Source organism: Euprymna scolopes, chromosome 2, assembly GCF_053919585.1.
Source record: "Euprymna scolopes isolate OS-2025 chromosome 2, ASM5391958v1, whole genome shotgun sequence".
Taxonomy (NCBI): domain Eukaryota; kingdom Metazoa; phylum Mollusca; class Cephalopoda; order Sepiida; family Sepiolidae; genus Euprymna; species Euprymna scolopes.
This window is the reverse complement of record NC_136483.1, coordinates 69,020,844-69,040,830: the sequence shown is the minus strand read 5'-3', so window position 1 is coordinate 69,040,830 and position 19,987 is coordinate 69,020,844. Positions and strand designations below refer to the sequence as shown.

The following is a 19,987-nucleotide window of genomic DNA, read 5'->3' as shown; positions in this document are numbered from 1 at the left end:
ATTTTGATTGTAAAGTTCAACTTACAGTTTTAATTTTCTTTCTCATATATATATATATATATATATATATATATATATATATATATATATATATATATGTATATATATATATATATATATGTATATATATCTATGAGTGATTAAATGCAAAAGTTGTTTTCCATCTATCCTAAGTATATTAACACAAAGCAGGTTGTGCTTATTGAATTCTAATGATACAATCTCCTTTTGATATACTGTATAGTCATTTCAAAACTTCCTTTAATAGATCTCAATATTTCTCAGTTGCATATTTATTTTGAAGCTTCGAATAAATTAATATACATTTCTAATCTGTACTGCCAAATTTTCTTCTATATATGCACAATCGTTTTGTCGATATTACTACTATTATAATCATTAACACAATTAATTAAAGCTATTTAATAAAAATAGTATAGCGTTTTAAAAAGTTTTTTTTTTTTTAGAATTTCATTTTCAAGGGGGATAATTTACATGAAAACTTCCGCATTAGTAAAATGTCAAATTTTGATAAAATGTGGAGAGTAGATACTACACTTTGATCTTCGGCAAAATGCCAAGAAACCATAAAAATGTTTTTGTGATTTGGCATTTTAAAATAAAGAAAAATAAAAAACATGATTTAATCGGAGTATCTTTAATTTTGTGTACATCATGAACCATTGCTTCCAGTCATTACCTGCTTTTTAGAAGACAGTATAGTATAAGTTTGTTCCTCATGGTATTACCCTCCCACAATTACCTTCTCCAATCATAGACACATGGCCGTTTATCAAAATCTCCATTTTATCATTTTAATACCAAGACAAGGGAAAACAACACTCCTTTGGGGGGGGGGGGTTCAGTGTATGGAGTTTATTCATCATATTATCCTCTCATCCTAGCAAAAATATGTGACTGGAAGAAGGATATGGTATTTATTTGCTGTGATGTGAACCAAAGTCGATTTTAATGTGGGGGAAAACCAGCTCTCCAAAGAGGGGTACTCTGGCAATTGCAAAAATACAAATTGCTTTAGTATAGAAGGGTTTCCCTATATTGACTACAGACAAATTAACTTAAGTGTAGCATCAGAACAGATACTACACTTGGATCATAGTCCAAATATCTTATTTCTTGTTCATTCTATATATATATATATATATATATATATATATATATTAGTAGAACTCCAGGGTACAGTGGCCTAGGATATATCTTTTACAAGTTACTGTGTGGAATATAATATTTTTCCGTTGGGTTAGGGTTTATATATATACTAGCAGGGCTACCCGGCGTTGCTCGGGACCGTATAAACAATGAAAAAACAAAAGCAGATATTGAACATATGTTTTATTCTTAGGGGAGAGGAATCTTTCATCTCAAGTTTTAGCGTTACAAACAAACATTTGTCTTTTATATATATAGATAATGACAGGTTTTTTGGGGGCCCCCCTCGAAGATAACTGATCAGTTGACCAACTTCTAGTGGTCCGTTTGACGTGAAATTTCGATATTTGTCATCCAGGTGATGAGGCTTCGATATGATACCAAATTTGTCAAGTTTGGTTCCGTCTTTCAAAAGTTTTAGCGTTACAAACAAACATACATACATACACACAGACGTTTGGCTTTTATATATATAGAAGATATATATATATATATATATATATAGTAGATCCCTGGGATACGGTAGTCCTAGGATACCTTTTTTCAGGTTATGATGTGGAATATGATGTTTTTCCGGCCCCTGGTTATAATATTTGCCCTGCCTTATGGTGTTATTTATAATGTTATTTGAATATATACATGTGTATTATATACTGTATTGTATTTTGTTACTAATTTTTAATGCTGTGTCCTGGGGTTCTACTGTGTGTGTGTGTGTGTATATATAAGTTTAAGCTTATTATTATGCAATATATTTGATACATATCTGATCCAATAGTCATTAGTTGTACTGGTACATGTATGGATTATTTGACTTACATTGACAAGTTGAAGTTACTTATGTCTCCCTTAGAGCCAACTTGTTATTTAAATTAATAAACTAATAAATTTTTGTTGAGGCAATAGCAAAAATTGAAACCATGATACGTCATTATTTACTTGTTTCCTGCTGATGAGGGCAGAGTTAGTCATAAAGTTGGTTTTAATGTAGAAATCTCTCTCAAAAAAAAAAAAAGAAAAAAAAAAAGGACATTCTGGATTGAAACAAAAATGAAAATTGCCTTGGTCTAGAAAGATTTCTTCTTCACTGATCAAGGACAGATGAAATGTAGTATCTGAACATATACTACACTTTAATCTTAGACAAGAAAGCCAAATAACCCACACATATATTGTAAAAATTATATAATAAATGTTGATTATCTTTACACTTTACTGCAGTTTTGTTGATTATCGAATCATCAGATGTGCACCAATGATCTCGATATTTTTACATATTTCTATTCAAATGCATGAAAATGTTTAAGCATTTATTAATGTGATTCTAATGATTTGATGATTCATGAAACTGCAGTAAAACTTATTTTGTATACTAAAAAAAAAAATATAATCACTATACCATACTGTCAGATATTTTCTTCCTTTTCTTGCATTATACAAAGATTGTTGCTGGAACTGGCATTTTATTGATTAAAATTATATATATATATATATATATATATATATATATATATATATATATATATATATATATATATATATATAATTTTAATCAATAAAAAAAAAGCAGATTCCAGCAACAATATCTTTATTTATTGGTCAAGCAAGTCATTTTTGACAGCTGTTTTTCCATTTGCCTGGAGAAAATCAAGGTTTTACAAGAACTGAATCTTTTAGGATAAATACTTCATCAGAATAAAATCCAGAAAAGTATTAATAGAAAAAACCCAAAATTTATATAGAAAACATTTCTTTAGATCGTCACCCCTATAGCAAAATGTATATTTGTTCCCAAACAGATTTCATATTTGAAACTCAAACATGGTATTTTTTATTTTTTTCTGATAAAGCATTTGTCCTAGAAGATTTGAGTTTTGCTTATAAAATCTTGTAGAAATGAAAAAATGGCTGTCAAAAATTAATTTCTTTATTGCAAAATAAAGACATTGTCACTAGAATCTGCTTTTTATACTGTTTATTTATAAAAGTTTGGTGCAAGTCCAGAGTTCAACTTCATTAAAAACAAAAATGCAGAAAAATCTTCATGATTTACGTATCTGTCACAGAACGAAAATGTCATATTCCAAAAATCATATAAATTGATCAAGTAGATTGTTTTTCTAAGAAAATCAAATTTTATGAGTAAATAATAATGTTGTGTCTTGATCTTCCATATTTAATAAAGGGAGATAGCTCATTTGGAACTATCGAGATCAAACTGCCTTGTAATGGCTACAATTTACTATTAACATCACAAAAATCATTAGAAAATGATTTTCTAGATACAAAAGAAAAACAAAAATTACTCTATCAATTCATATGATTTTTGGAATGTGACACTTGTTCTGCAACTAGTTTGTACATAAAAGATTTTTCTGTATTTTCTTTTTGTAATTAGGTTGAACTTTGGACTTGCAAAATTTTGACTACAAAATTATATATATGTAATTCAGGTCATTAAGGTACAAAGAAATAAAAATCGATTTTTACATTGTTTATTCACATCAGCCATCAATCAATAAAATTCATGTGAATAAAGTCATTCCATTCGTCGCAACAAAAATCATCTCGACTTCTGTGATTGAAATGATGATTATTTGAAAGTAGGTTTTTAGCAAAATGATTCTTAAATAAATATACACTTAACACAATTTTTCCTATTTGGAAGTAAAATGATAGCTTTTCACTAAGATCCGTTTTTTTTATATAAAAAAACAAAAAACAAAAACAAAACAAAAACATGTTATTTACTTTTTCTAAATCCATTTAGATTCATTTTTTTTGGGGGGGAGGGGGAAATTTGTGTGTCCTTTTCCACCTCCAGCAAAGAAAAATACATCTTGCTTATTGTATGTAGTTCATTGCAAACAGAATGTTAGATATTTCTTTTTTTTTTTTTTTGTCTAAGGGAGATAACTATTGGAAAGATCTAAAAAAAGATTACTATAGAAATTCAATTCAGTTTCTTTTATCATTTTTTCTTGTGCTCAAATGAAGACAAAAAGAACCAGCCCAGCAGTAAAAAAGAGTAAAAAAAAGATGGCAACTTTTGGAGGTGGAGCAGTTTGGGGAGAGGTTCATTACGTTTTGTCTACTTTGATTACTGATTTCTTTTTTTTTTTTTTTTTATCTGTATCATACATTTATTTTAAAAGACTAAAGAGTTGCAACAGGCAACCTGATGTTGTTGGTGGTGGGCATTTTTTTTTTTTACAGATTGACAATGACCAAAAGTATATCTGATCATTTGCTGCTCCGGAATGGGTACCAAAGGAAATGAAAAAAACCATTCAAATATTCCTAAGACAATGTTATTGTCAAGATTTACTTCGGCCTCCATTCGAATCATTATCTTTAAGAGTGTGCTCTGTAAAAAAAGAAAAACAAAAAATAAATTCAAAATATTACTTTGATAATTGGATAGAATCACACGGTCTCCAATCAAGTTTTTTTAATTTTTTGTTGTAAACTGTAGCAAATAGGTCGTTTGGTTATGTCATATGACATCAGGGGTTCATGACTTCCATTAACTCCAACACTAAGTCTGGAGTGATGGGTTAAAACAACATATTCGCTTTTAAAGAAATAAAATATATTAGAAAAAACGGTTTGGAGATGGGAGTGATTCTATAAAAATAATATTATTTTGGTAAAACTGATCAGTATAAGGAAATACATTGGAAAAAAATATATCCATACACCTATATATATATATATATATATATATATATATATATATATATATATTATATTATATTATATTATATTATTATTTTATATTATATTATTATATTATATTATTTATATTTTTAAATCATTACTATATATATATATATATATATATATATATATATATATATATATATATATATTTTGTGTGTGTATGATATTCATATTAAAAACCATTTTTTCTATTTATTCAAAAAGAAAATACGACTATGGATCATGGAATTGCATTCACAAGCAAAAGATCTAGCTAATTTGCATATTCTTTTAAACATTCATTTTAATTAATTCCCTATAAGTTATTTTGGTTTTCTTATGGGATGATCATTTTTAGTTTATAGAAAAAAAAAAAAAAGCACCCAGGATTTATCTCCCATAGAAAAAAAAAAAAAAAAAATGGGTGAAGTGCCCTAAAACACTGGAATGGCTCAAAATGAGAAATCATTTTACATTAAATTCTTAAATAATTTTTGTTATCTTTCATAAAAGTTTTTCAAAGTGTTCACACATAATTGTCTACAAAGGTAGAATTACATATTTTGGAAAGGTGGGTAGATGGGAGAGGGTAATGGAATGTATTAATCTACAATTTACAAAGAAATATTGCAATATATTCAGTTTTAAATAGTCCTAGATTTAGATTTCAGTTTGTTGTACACATAATGCATTACAATTCAACTTTGAGTTCTTTAACTTCTTTTCTTTTAATAGATACATGGCATTTTTAAGGAATTGCAGCATTCCTATGTGCATTTACTGCAGATTATTTGGAAACCATTAATTACCGGAGATTTTCAGCAGCATATTCTCATTCCTTGCACAAAAATACGTTTATACGGCAAATTTCATTGCTTAATCTTGTGTTTTAACAAAGATATAACATTTTTACTGAAAAAGTAGTGTAAAAAATGTGACAAAACAAATATGGTCTTAAAGAGGGAAAAATATCCAAACGTGCAAAGTACAAAAATGGTCATAATTTCCTTAATTTTAATCGGATTTAAAAAAATTAAAAAGATTCTTAGTTTATCAAGCTCTTTCTTTGTATGCAATTATTGCAATATTTTAAGGCATTTCAATTTTTTCATGTGTATTGCTAATTGTGATTGAATCTACCAATAGTTTCAAGAGATGAGAGACATACATGGAAAGCTCAGAGATAAAAATGAGTGACTTGTTCAGTTAATTATAAATTATTACTAATTAGGATAATTAATACCATATCTAGATTATCATTGCATAATTGGTTTGTTTTCCACTAATTAAATTGATAATGCCACTGTACAGAAAAGTGTGGAACCACATGCTTCGCTCATTGACCCTAACACTGTGGTGGTCTTCTCTTTTATCTTCTCACAGTATCATCCTCTTTCAGATTGGTGACTGCCGAGGGGAAGGGGCGGTCAGTAGTTTACAAGTATATATAAAAAATAAATAAACAACGTAAAAGAAGACACAAACTCAGACACATTCTGTATCGGTTGGGCTTTGGGTGTGTGTGTGACACCATTGCAGGAAACAAACTTCTAAGCACTAAAGTTCACATGTATGTCTTCTGTTGAAGCCGTTTTCCTCAGCTGATGTCAGTTCATTTCGATCTGCTTCGAACCACAATCTGCGTTCAGCTGTCCCAAATGGAAACTGTCCTCAACTGCTACAAACTCAAAACTGTCCCTACCTGTCGTAAACTGTTGCAAAATTCACTCCCACTTCTAAAACTGTCCGTAAACTAACTCTAAATATATCGCCATTAATATTGGATCCTTTATTTTAGTCCCTGCTACACCTGGATTAACAATTGCTCGAGAGGAAATCCCCGTCAATAGGTTCACTGATCCTGTGTGAAATTACATTCAGTACATCAGCTGCAGATCTCACAGGATGGAAACCATATTGCTTGTCACTGAGTAGATTATTTTTGCTGAGGTGGTAGACAATTTTATTTAGCACAGATTCAAGCAATTTACTCATGACACACAGAAGACTAATTGGTCTGTACTGAGACGCAGAAGACCTAGCAACATGATTTTTAAATACTGGACAAATAATGAGGTTTTCCAAAGTGTTGGGAAGTATTTCTTTTTTAAGCATCGATTGGACAGATTTGCAAGAATGAGTACTACTTCTGATAGCATCCTTTTGAATATTATAACTGGAATATAGGCAAGACCAATTGCTTTGCTGGCATTATGGTTCTTGATGAGTGTAGCAACATCACAAACAGATTTGTGGATGTCATTCAGATTATTTTCAGTCTTACAAGAAATTTTGAGAGGTAGGTGGCCCTGGTTGTGTAGGGTTAAGTTTGCTGCAAAGTTTTTGGCAAAGAATTTGGCTTTGTCAGATGCTGACAAAATTGTTGATGAGCCAAGCTTCTACTACTTGGAACTTGATGAACTGAGCATATGATCCTCTTGTGTTTTTTATGCTTTTCCAGTGATTGCTGGCAGTTCTAAAAGTGACTTTAGTTTCAAAACATTTATTACATTTAAAACAATTGAAATAGTGGTTTCTATGTGCAACGATGGCAGCATATTCAGGGGTGTACCATGGCCGATTGCTTGGTTTTTCTTGGAATTTCTTGGAGGATATGTAGCTGTCTATGCTGATGGTTAACAAATCAGTTGCGTTCCTTGGTGACCAATTTGTCCTCCTACTAAACACTTCTTTTAATTTTTGTTCTTCTGATCAATTTATTTCCTCTCTTATTATTTTTAATTCCTAATATTTTAGTATTACAGCAGCATAAAACATTGCAAAATATAAAGACTCAGCAGAAAACAAGAACTCACTTTTCATTGGAATTTTGACAGGTTCAAAATCTCCTAAAATCACATGATGCAGTTTACCTCGGAATTTATAACGTATGCTTAAACTTTTTTCTTCTCCCAAACAAGGATCATAAAATCCTAAAAGTCCAGTCTGAAAAAAAAAAAATAAATAAATAAAACAATACTTTAACGGAAAATGTCAGTTGTCTCCCTTGTTGAAAGAGCCAACCAATAATAAAAAAGGTAAAGCAATAGTTATTAGAACACACTCAGACACAAAGTTAGAAAATAAACTATATTTTATTGTTACTTTCATATTTATTGGGACTAAAAATTTTGAAAACTAAATTTACTAAACAATTAAATTTTTTCCCCACAAATCAAATGATATTACTTGTTAAAACATGAATAACAAAATGTTGTTTATTAATTTTCTAATTAGAATAATATTTTAGGCGCTTACTAAAAAAAACAAAAACAAAAACAAACAAACTTTATAATGTATATATACTTGTCAATATATAAAGATGCCATATTCCCAAAATTACATAAATAGATTAAATAGTTTTTTTTAATTTTTTAATTAATTAAGAAAATCAATTTTTATGAGGAAGTGAGGAGGAGGTCAGGCGGGGGGTCATATTGTTTTAAATTTTCCCAAAATTCAAGGGCGACAATTCAACTTACAGAGATGTTATTTATATTCAAGATAATTAAAAATTTTTAATTGCTAAAAATTGTAAAATTTGATTTTTTTAATTAAAAAAAAAAAAAAAAATTTGATCAAGTTACATAATTTTTGGAATATGGCATCTTTATGCTGGGACAAGTAAATAAATTTTTTTTTTCTTTTGCAAGATTTTACTTTTTATGCACATCAGCCTATCAAACCTAACTGCTGGTAGCTATTGATTTGGGGAAAGGCAATTTCTAGCATTTGACCTGTCTAAATAATTGATACTGTTGCTTTTTTTTTTTTGTTTTATTTCTGTGTTAGGCAGGCAATCACAGTGATTTTGGTTGGATGCAGAACTCAACCAGGTGACAGATGTCGTGGAAGTCAGGTAGACTTTTCCATCTCTCTTGGATCAGATGTTAGATCACGAGAAATGAGAGCGAGGAGTAAAATCTTGGACAGTCTGTTCATCCGTCTCATCAGTCTACATTTCCTGCAAAGTAGATTAGTTGCCCGAGTGATTTTGAAAAACAAATATTTGAGCTCTGGATGATGTCCTGATCGGAGTCAACCAAGAGTAACTTGCTTTCTCTGGTTGGAGGATGTCTCTAGATAGTGCTTAATTTTCTTACCCTTTGAAAACTGACACCCCCCACCCCCCATTTAGCAAATTACATTCTTGACATATTAAAAAAATTTTTTTAATAGAAATTGCTCTAAACAAAGTATGAAGCCACTTGATGTAAGGAGCTAAAAAAAAAAAAACACTTCAAGGTCCAAAATTTGCCAATTACAAGTGTGAGATGGAATAGATTCTGACCCAGAAAACAGCAATTTTTCCCTCTTTCTCAGAAACATTGCTCATAAAATATGAGGACTAAAGAACAAAATAAGTGAGAGGCTGCGGAAAGTAAACCCAAGATCCACTTTCTACTATTATTCTCTTAGTAAAGACATTCCAACGGAGTGATGGTGGTGGTAAAAAAAAATATTTTCTGTAAATTAAATAATTTAAAATATTGTGTCCACATAGTCAGTTTACAATTTTAATAAAAAAAAAATGTAGAGCAATTAAAGTTATTACAAATAAATGTTTTGAAGCAAGTCAATTATAAGTTTAGAAACAATTAATTTTCAAAGTACAAAATCTAATATTTAATAAGATAAAATATTTGAATTTGTTGAAAACTATAATAACAAATTCTTACTTTACTGTTCTTTTCTGGTATCAACAGTGATGAATTTTTAACAAGGCACTGAAGCGGGACAGCAACATCAATATATTTGCCCTCCACAAACCCACTGCAAGAAAAATAAATTGTAATCATAATTCAGTGCATATTATATAATTAACATGAAAGATACATTTTTATATCTTTACTCTATTTCTTCTTTCTTGACATATAGGAATACAAAATATTTAAAAAATCTTTTTTTTCTTCTAATATATATATTATATATATATATATAACAGCTTTTAGCAGTCATTTATACATGAAAAAAAACAAACAAACAAACAAACAAAACAAAAACATACATATGTGGATGGCTATAAAAAATTGGAATTTTTGGCTTGCATCATACACACACGAATATATATATATATATATATATATAACATTCATAATAGAATGCAAGCAAAAAACAAAAAAGAAACAATACAAAACAAAAAACAATTTGTAGAGGCCACCCATAGAAGCAAACCCCACTTTTATATTGAATCATTCCTCCTTTTCATATTCCTTGTGATAGCAATACTATCTTAACACTAATATAATACGTTTAAATCATGTATATATTAAATTTGTTCATTACAGAAATATATTAGGTAGCCGTTAGAAGATCTGAGTCCCAGTAGCTTGCTAGCTGCATGCATGACAGACTTCACTTCACATCTCCAAGAAACTCTATTGGTTCTCATCCAAGTAGATCTACACAAAACTTTATCATAAAAATCAACTGGAGAGAACTTTTACACTATGCGATTTCACTGCAGCATGTTTTTCCAAGGCAACTTAGGTCAGCCTCTCTTCCACCTAACAGGGATTTCCAAATCTTCAACTATCCTGAGAACACCACTAGTTATACCAATGAAGTTCATCTTCTTCATGAATGACATTGGTAACAAATTATTAATCTGAAACCAAATGTGTTTTTTTAATACAGTATGGATGATCAGGTTATTTTCTACATTTTTACTTAGAAAATAGGTTAATTTCTAAAGATTTGCATAAAAGCAAAGTTCGAAAGGGATGGACATTTTCTATACATTTACAACACTGTTAATAATATATTCATAATCCAGAATAAAAATCATACATGATAATTATAACAGATAATAATTTTTTTTTTTTTTTTACACAAGAAAATTATATCAGCAAGACAATTTTTTTGACTGGCATGATTTATCATATTTGGTTTAATGTCTATTTTTCTGACATGTTTGATGGCTTTTAGAAATGAATTTTCAAACTAACCTATCTCTGGTCAGGTATTCTAAAATCCATCCTTATCCCCTCTTTTCAAGCTTTCCTTGACTTTCTTTGCTACCTCAATCGTCTTACCTAAGTATTATCACTTAGAACTGATTGTTAATCAATGCCATTATCCATTGCATTATGGGTCCATGCAATAATAACCAAGAATAATCTACTTCCATTGATTAAATTCAAGTATTGACATTAGTTTCCAAGTTCCTTTCTAGAATCAGGCACTTCTAGAAGGAATCACATGAAGGTTTCCAACATCCTTAGTAAAAGCGTAGAAGATAAAAATTAAAATTTTGCTTAGTTTGTGACAAATCAACCCTTTTATGTTAACGCTGAAAAACAATCCACCAATTGTATATGATTAATTGAACGCAAGTTGCTAATTTACTTTATCCAAAATAAGTGTCAGCTGAAAAGTTTTTTTAACATGATTTGTAAAATTACACATATTTCAGATTTCCAATTTATTTGCTATTCATAAAATTATTTCAATATTTGCTTGAAGAAATAAAATTTTTAGTGTCTAATCATTTATGTAAACTAAAGATATAAAGACTAACTTGAGATGATATTTCTTATTTTCTTTAACTTTAGAATATTATGTCTACACACTCAGGAAGTTTGAAACTAAAGCTTCATGAAGATCATACACGTCTTACTCCATTTTAATCTGCCTCTTCCCACTTTGATATTGGACCCCGATAACACACATAAATTCTGACGAAGTTTATTATTAGTCAGTGCAGAAAAAGAACAATTTGTGACAGTATACAATATATTAAGTATTAAGCTACTTTTTGGTTGATGCTATTGTGTACATGGAAATATTTACTATTATTAAAATATTCATTAGGCTAATTATACACTCATAAAAATAAGAAAAATATTTACTTTTCTGATTTATCATCAAGTTTTCCATATAAAGCTTTTACTACAATTAATCCATTCTTTTCAGTTTCCTCTTCGATAATTCTTTGAACAGTTTCTTGCATCAAGTGAACCTAAAAATTAAAAAATTAAAAAAAAAAACAAAGAATAAAAAAAGTTAGATTAAATAAGACGTACTGATATGAAATATTTAACAATATTTCTTGACAGTTATTTTCATCAGAATTGCTTCCTTATAATCTGTCAAATTTTTCCTCAGCATTTTTAAATTAATTTTTTTTTTTTTGTTAAATAAAGTAAAATTTTCATATAGAAAGTTTAAGATGGTATAGCCAGGTGAGTAATATATAAATCATTTTCAAATTTCACTCAATCACAATAAAATTGATATCCATATGAATATTTGAAATCTGCAAAATGACCTTCGAATCCAGAGCAGTCACAAATGAAAAAATAAAATTTTGAATAAGTAATTACACATAAATGTTTGAATTTAATTTGTAAAAATATTGTTATAAAATGTGAATAAAGTAAAATATATGAATAATTACATAACAATTCTACATGCCATTTTGAATTTTCCAGGAGTAAGAAATGCAGCATTTTCATTGGATAATAATTTCTTTGATTATCCAATGAAAATCTGCAGCGAATCTAATAATTTTTGTAGAGTTCAGAGGGAGAATTTAAGTCATTCTTTTTTTTTTTTAAAAACAGACTCAGAAAACAGGATTTTTTTTCCAACCTATAATCTCACCGTTTCTTACTTTCTGTATTTAATAGCAACTAACAATGTACACGATTTATTATACACCATTAATAGAACAGAACTTGCTATTTTTTTTTACCTATAGTCAAGAGTAGATTATGGTTCATCTTTTTCCAGAAGTATCAGTGAATAAATGACCACAATAGATCTGACAAGACTTGAACTCGGCATTGCCAATTCCATAGTCAGCAATGATATCCATTAGATCAAATCACTAACTTCAAAAAAGAATTAAAAAAAAAAAAAAAAAAAAAAAGTACAAAACTAAAATCCGATTCTTGTATCAAATTTGCTTAATTTTCTTACAGAAACTTTTGAATACAACTGAAAATTCCTTACGGCTGCTTCTGCTTCCATTTTCTTCTTAAACAACATATCACTGTGTTCTTCTTGTTTCTTCTCAATATCTCTAAAAAGAAAAAAAAATAATATATGTAATTTAAACAATCAGTAATTATTAAAATACATTAGTGTTCAATAAATTTATACATAGGAAAGACAATTTCTTTTCATTTTTCACATCCTATGTAAACCTGAAATACAAACTACTTATAAAGCACTGTAACCTGAAGTATATAAGTGGTATTTACTGCCTGAGTGGAGACATTGGTGGTTTGAAGACTTCTTAGATAAAAGAACTTCACAATATAGTTATATTTCCAATTTTTTTGTTGAAGTCGCTTTCAAAAATGCCGTCCGAAAATAAAAAATTGTTATGTGAATGAGCAAAAAAAAAAAAAAAAAAAATTCCAAACAAACAAAACGTTTTAAATGATTTTAAAAATTTATTATTGATATTATTTCTGAAGAAAATATTAAAAAAAAAAAATGACTGGATTTTACTTGACAATAATGAGAACAAAAACATGCTCTTCATTGACGTTATATTCCAAACCAAAATTTTATTTTATCACATCTATAATCTTTTAATGTGGCTACACAAATCTTTGCAAAACATAAACAATGATAATACCAAATTTATTCTGGAAGCACAATTAGCTACTGAATTATAATTTTGTTGATATTTAGAAAATTTGATATCTTGTGTTCTATTGATCAAAATATTTGAGTACAGTTGGTTAATCTATGCCCTAACTTCCAGTGTAGCGTTACTGTAATAATACACACGGATAGAAAAAACGCTTTGGATAATCACAGATTTCAAGGTAAACTAAAGCACTTCAAGTCTTCAAATTACTACCGTTTTATTCGTAAATGAATATACTTTCAAATGAATTAAAATATATAATGTACATTCATATTTATTAAGAGTTTTAAGCAAATAAATTGATAAAAATGTGAACGTCATAAAATGGCGTTTTCGGTAAGGTTTTGTAATGACCCTCTCGGATTTCTAAAGGCCTGTACCGTGATTGTATGAATAATTTCGTTATGAAATTTGGGAACCAATCAGAAGAGGTGTTAATCTTAATACTGTCAAGTGTCCAAAATATTTTTGACCATTTCTTTTTTTGTTGTGTTAAAAATAAAACTTTAATATGACGAGTATCAAACATTTTGAAAAAAAATTTCTTCAAACACCCACTAGTAAGTAAATCAATCTTTTTACTATCTTTATCAATTAAAAGTATTATTCTATGTTGAGTAGGACTGCAGTAATTGATAATAATTTAAAAGGACCTACCCCCCCAAAAAAGTTTCTATTTTTCGAGTTTGGACAAATGTAGTATTAGTAGCAGCTGAGGTATTAGCGATAGCACAGTGTAAACGTAAACAACACGTGTTCTTTAATTTTTATTCAAGAACGAATTAAGAAAAACATGAAAATATGAATATAAATGTTCTTATATGTTTAATTAGAGCTATTTTGTTATCAGAATAACATTAGTTTAGAACTATTCGGTTTTCAGAATGTATAATAACAGTTATATATTTGTTTTCTTGACAACTTTTTTGAATCTATGTGTATGATAATACAGATCCTCAGATCAATATTCTTGAAATTTTAAAAGCAGTTAGAAAACACATCAAACTACAATTAGGAAGCTTTTTATTTTGTTATTTTTTTTTTCTACTTATAAAGCGAAAGGTATTTTTTACAACCAGCATAGTATAAACAGCCTAAACCTCGAAAATAAAAATCAACAAATTTATGGAATTTGATGCTTGTGCATTTATTGAACTGTGTTATTTTTAAATAGTATTTTCAAGTTAAATTAAAGTTTTACGATATTTTTATTTTATTAATTTGTTAACTGAAAGTACAGAATAGTTATAAAAATGTTAAGAATGGCTTTCGAAATAATAGCGTTATTATTTCAGCATGGTTCAATAAGTGCACAAGTACCTGGAATTTTTTTTCGAAATTTCGTAACACAGCTTCTTATTAAATTAAAACTAAATATAACATTTGCGGACTTATTTACCTGTCGAATACACACAAACATATATATATATATATATATATATATATAAAGGAGATTAGAACAATAGTCTAAAGAGCTGGTGTATTTCAATGTAACAGTGAAATTACTAGTTTAATTAAAATACAGGAAAGAGAAAGTGCTCGTTGTAATTTAGATATATAATAAGCTCGATAGGTAAATATCCTAGAGCTAATTCAATATTAAGTAATGTGATTGATAATTTAAAATTTGAAAATCAAATTATAATTAAATTAAAAATCCGTTTCATAAGAAGGAACAACAACAACAAAATCAATTATCTGTACGATCGTTTCGGAAAACAATGCTTTTTATTGTGGTAGACATCAAGTTACGTACAATAATTACATATAGTTTTTTAATAAGCAAGGTCTCCTCATCAGCAAATTTTGAAGGGTTTTTATTAAATTTAAAAGACACCATAAATAAACCTAGCATTAAAAGTAAGGCAGATGTATCTGAAAAAATTGAAATAAAAGGTCTGGATTTAAAATTTATAAGAAAATTAATATGGGTTAGAGATAGAAAAGAAATAGAGTGAAATATAGATTTAAATTTAAATTATAAGTTTGCTTTAAGTACCACATTTCAAATATATATATGCATATATATGAAAAAATAGACACACATATATATACACATAGGTATACAGGTATATATATAAAAAAAAATATAGAGAGAAATTTACCTTTTAATTTTTAATTTACCTTTTATATTTTTTTATTTGCTGACGAGGAGACCTTGCTTATTAAAAAACTATATGTAATTATTGTACGTAACTTGATGTCTACCACAATAAAAAGCATTGTTTTCCGAAACGATCGTACAGATAATTGATTTTGTTGTTGTTGTTCCTTCTTATGAAACGGATTTTTAATTTAATTATAATTTGATTTTCAAATTTTAAATTATCAATCACATTACTTAATATATATATATAAAACTTTCTGTAAGATATTTATTTGAAATGGAAACGTCATTTTGCAGTTAAGACAACAAAACAAAAATGAAGTAATGGTTCATATTCCAATCCACAGAGGTACGAAAAAGTTGTCAAAAACAAATGTTATCAGCCAGATAAGTTATTTTTCTACCTAACTGGATACTTTTTAATTTTTGTTCGTTTTTTCTTTTTTAATGTAAAATGTTTATTCGGTTCGAAAAACAAGTAGTGTTGAGCGAGCGCTACCAGAGAACAAGAAAAATGGCCGCAATGTCTCTTTACATTTTTGAAGTCTAAACAAAGATTTCAAAATAAGAAATGAAACAAAATGGTGAATGAAACCCACCCAATAAATGTTACCGTGACATTTATTGGGTGGATTTCATTCACCATTTTGCTTTATTTCTTATTTTGAAGTGATTATCCAGACTTGAAAAATGTAAATAGAAATTGCGGCCATATTTTCTTTTCGGGTAGCGCTGAATATTACCTACTTTTCGAACCAAATAAATACTATACATTAAATAAAAACAGTAAAAAACTTATTCAGTTAGGTAGAAAAGTAACTTATCTTGCGTTGCATAACATTTGTTAAAATATATATATATATATATATATATATAAATATATATATACATACACGTGTATGTGTGTATATGCATATGTGTGTGTGTGTGTGTATGCATATATATGTGTGTGTATATGCATATATATGTGTGTGTGTGTGTGTATGTGTATATGCATATATATGTGTGTGTGTATATGCATATATGTGTGTGTGTGTGTATATGCATATATATGTGTGTGTGTATATGCATATATATGTATGTGTGTGTATATGCATATGTGTGTGTGTGTATGCATGTGGGTGTATATACATATATATGTGTGTGTGTGTGTGTATATATGCATATATATATATGTGTGTGTATATGCATATATATGTGTGTGTGTATATATATATATATGTGTGTGTGTGTTTTTTTTTGACATAAGTTTACATATTTAATAGTAATGTGATATTCCAAATTTAATGCATAACATTTTCAAAAGCCAATAATTATGAACCACTAACAGTAAATATGAGTGATGAATGCTCTTTTTGAAAAAAAACTCTCTTAACCTCACCTCTAACCCCAGTTATGAGTGGCAGGTCTCCTCCTAAAACACTCTTTAACCCTAAGAATAACACGATAAGTTCGAGTGGCATGCCCTCACCCCCCAACAAAATACCTCTGTACGCCACATACAAACATCTAAAACAAACAAACAAAAAATAGATCATTCCTTAAAGAAAAATGCACATGATTTATCTCCCATAAAAATTAAATGTCCTAAAATGATAGAATGGCCTGGAAATGATGAATTATTTTACATTAAATTTTTGTGAAACTAACCATCTCCTCCTCTAATATTGTTTCTGTCAAGTCTTCAGTATGTTCACACATAATTTTCCTTAGCCCTACAACTAATTCAAAGTCCGAATGGCAACCCTCCCCATATTCTCATCGCATAGAAACCCTCTTAAAACCACACATAATCGTCTTAAAAAAAACAAAACAAAAAGCATACAGGATTTATCTCCCATAGAAAAAACCCCCCAGTTAACTGCCCTAAAACGCTAGAGTGACCTGAAATGGGGAATTATTTTACATTAAATTCTAAAATAATTTATCTTTCATTAAATTTTTTCATGGTATTTCATACATAATTGTCTAAAATGGTAGAATTACATTTTGGAGGGGGGGGGAGTCAGAAGAGGTTGGGTGGGGTCAAACAGAAGGTGTTCATCTACAATAATATCAAAGAAATATTGCAATACAGGGTCGTGCAGATAAATTGGGACTAAATTTAACAGCACATATCTTCCGTAATTTCTAACCTATGACTAAATCTTTTTTGCAGACAATCTATAAAACCCTTTGCTTTAATATTTCAGATCAAGATCTGGCATACTTCGCTCAAATATGGCGGAATTAGCACGAAGAACAACGATATGTGAAATGAGACGCGCCGGGAACTCTGTTTCGGACATTATTAAGAGCACAGGCTATGTGAAATCGACTGTTTATCGAGTTGTTGCTGCTTTTGATGCCGAGGGTAAGGTTCAGAGAAGTCGACACAGTCCCCGCAGTGATCGAAAGAGAACCAAAACATTCCTTGCTGGGCTGAAAAGGACGTTGAAGGTAGACCCAAGTCAGTCGATGTCAAAACTGGCACAAAAGCGCAGAGTGAGTCGTAGCACCATCAGCAGGGCAGTCAAGGAAGACCTTGGTATGAAGTCATACGTAAGGAGAGTCCGTAACCTTTTAACTACCCACGCAAAAGCCCTAAGAGCTGAAAGATGCCCAAAGCTTCTGAACTATCTGAAACACAAAGGAGGACATGTCCGCGTTTTTGTTGACGAGAAAAAGTTCTTTGTTGATGAGGTTGCAAATCGCCAGAACACTCGGGTAATTGCCTACGATCCTTCAGAAGGTCCTCCTGTGATGCAGAGCAAAAATCCCGCCTCTGTGATGGTTTTTGCAGCCATCGCAAGTGATGGTAAGGTGATGCCTCCTCATTTCATCGAAGCGGGCCTTAAAATCAACACAGCGGAGTACTTGAAAATTCTGAAAGATGTTTTGATGCCCTGGATACTTAGGAACTACGACCCCTTCAAAGTGATGCTCGTTCAAGACTCTGCGCCCGCTCATGGAGCAAAGAAAGTTCAGGATTTCCTGAAGGAGAATCTTCCTTTGATGGTCCCGAAGGATATTTGGCCCAGCAGCTCCCCAGATCTGAATGTTTGTGACTATTGGCTGTTTGGCGTCATTGAGGGAGAGTCTAACGTAACTTCACATCCAAGTGTCAACTCTCTGAAGGCCGCCATTCGTCGGGCATTTCGTAATCTTGACCCCGAGGATGTAAATAGGAGTTGTTCACAGTTTCGCTCGAGAATCTCCCAAATTATTGACGCAAAGGGTGCTCACATCGAATGATTTTGTTCTGTAGACAATAAAGAAGAAATAAATATAAGTTAAAATTACGTTTTATCATTATTTGCCTTTGAAAATAGCGAATTTACAAAAAGTTATGTTAGTCCCAATTTAGCTGCATGACCCTGTATATTCATTTTTAAATGGTCCCATGTTTAAATTCAAGTTTTTTTGTACATAAAGCACATTACAATTCAACTTTGAGTTCTCCAACTTCTTTTGTTTCTGGATACATGGCATTTTAAGGAATTGCAGCATATTTATGTGCATTCACTGCAGATTATTTGGAAACCATGAACTTTTAGAGATTTTCAGTTGCATGTTCTGATTCCTTGTACAAAAATACACTTATATGGTAAATTTCATTACTTAATCTTGTGTTTTAACAAAGATATGACATTTTTACTGGAAAAGTAGTGTAAAAAAATGTGATGAAACGTATATGGTTTTAAAGAAGGGAAAATATCTAAACGTGTGAAGCACAAAAATAGTCATAACTTCCTTAATTTTAATCAGATTTTTAAAAAGATTCTTACTTAGCTCATCAAGCTTTTTCTATGTATACCAATATTGAAATATTTTAAGCTATTTCAATTTTTTCATGTGTATTGCTAGTTACTAGAAGTGGTGACAAGACAAATCAGTTCTTTCACTTTTATTTATGTTCAGATACGTTTTCTTTTATAATGTTTGAAATTTTGTTATTTTGATTTCAATAATTTTGTTTTTATACTTTCATAAGCATAGATTTATTATATAAATTCAAATAAAAAAACTTATTTTTAAAATTAAAAAATAAAAAAAAAAACTTTAATTTTAAAATTAACAAAATGCTTATTTTTAAAATAAAAAAACTTATTTTTATAATTTCATCAATATATTTCTAATAAATTTTCAACTACAAGTGAAGCATGCATGGTCCCCCATGAGTGCACAGTGAACGAGGCATAAAAAAAAAAATAACCAAGTTTAGCCCCCACCTCCCATTTAGCCCCAAAAGTCCCCAGGGGACGTCAAATCCTGGTGAAAATGAACAAACAGTGTACAATTTTAGGCCTTAACACATGTAAATTTGAGTTCTGCGCCATGCAAAAAAAGAAATGACTAAGTTCAGTTATTGAGAAAAGTGCAGACAGATGAACGAACAAGGGTGAATTTACAGGATTACCGTC

General features: G+C 29.5%; 1 protein-coding gene across 1 annotated transcript in view; it reads right to left on the bottom strand.

The window, feature by feature from the left end:
* Window positions 1–3,649: 3,649 nt before the first annotated feature.
* LOC145291926 (dnaJ homolog subfamily C member 11-like) overlaps window positions 3,650–19,987 on the bottom strand; it is a 171,484-nt gene continuing 155,146 nt past the window's right edge. Inside the window, exons 13-17 of the mRNA XM_080137829.1 lie at window positions 12,829–12,898; window positions 11,724–11,833; window positions 9,552–9,645; window positions 7,689–7,818; window positions 3,650–4,537 (exon numbers count right to left, since the gene is read on the bottom strand). Of these exons, the coding sequence (XP_079993955.1) occupies window positions 4,488–4,537; window positions 7,689–7,818; window positions 9,552–9,645; window positions 11,724–11,833; window positions 12,829–12,898 (454 nt within the window). The 3' untranslated portion in view covers window positions 3,650–4,487. The remainder of the gene's footprint in view (window positions 4,538–7,688; window positions 7,819–9,551; window positions 9,646–11,723; window positions 11,834–12,828; window positions 12,899–19,987) is intronic.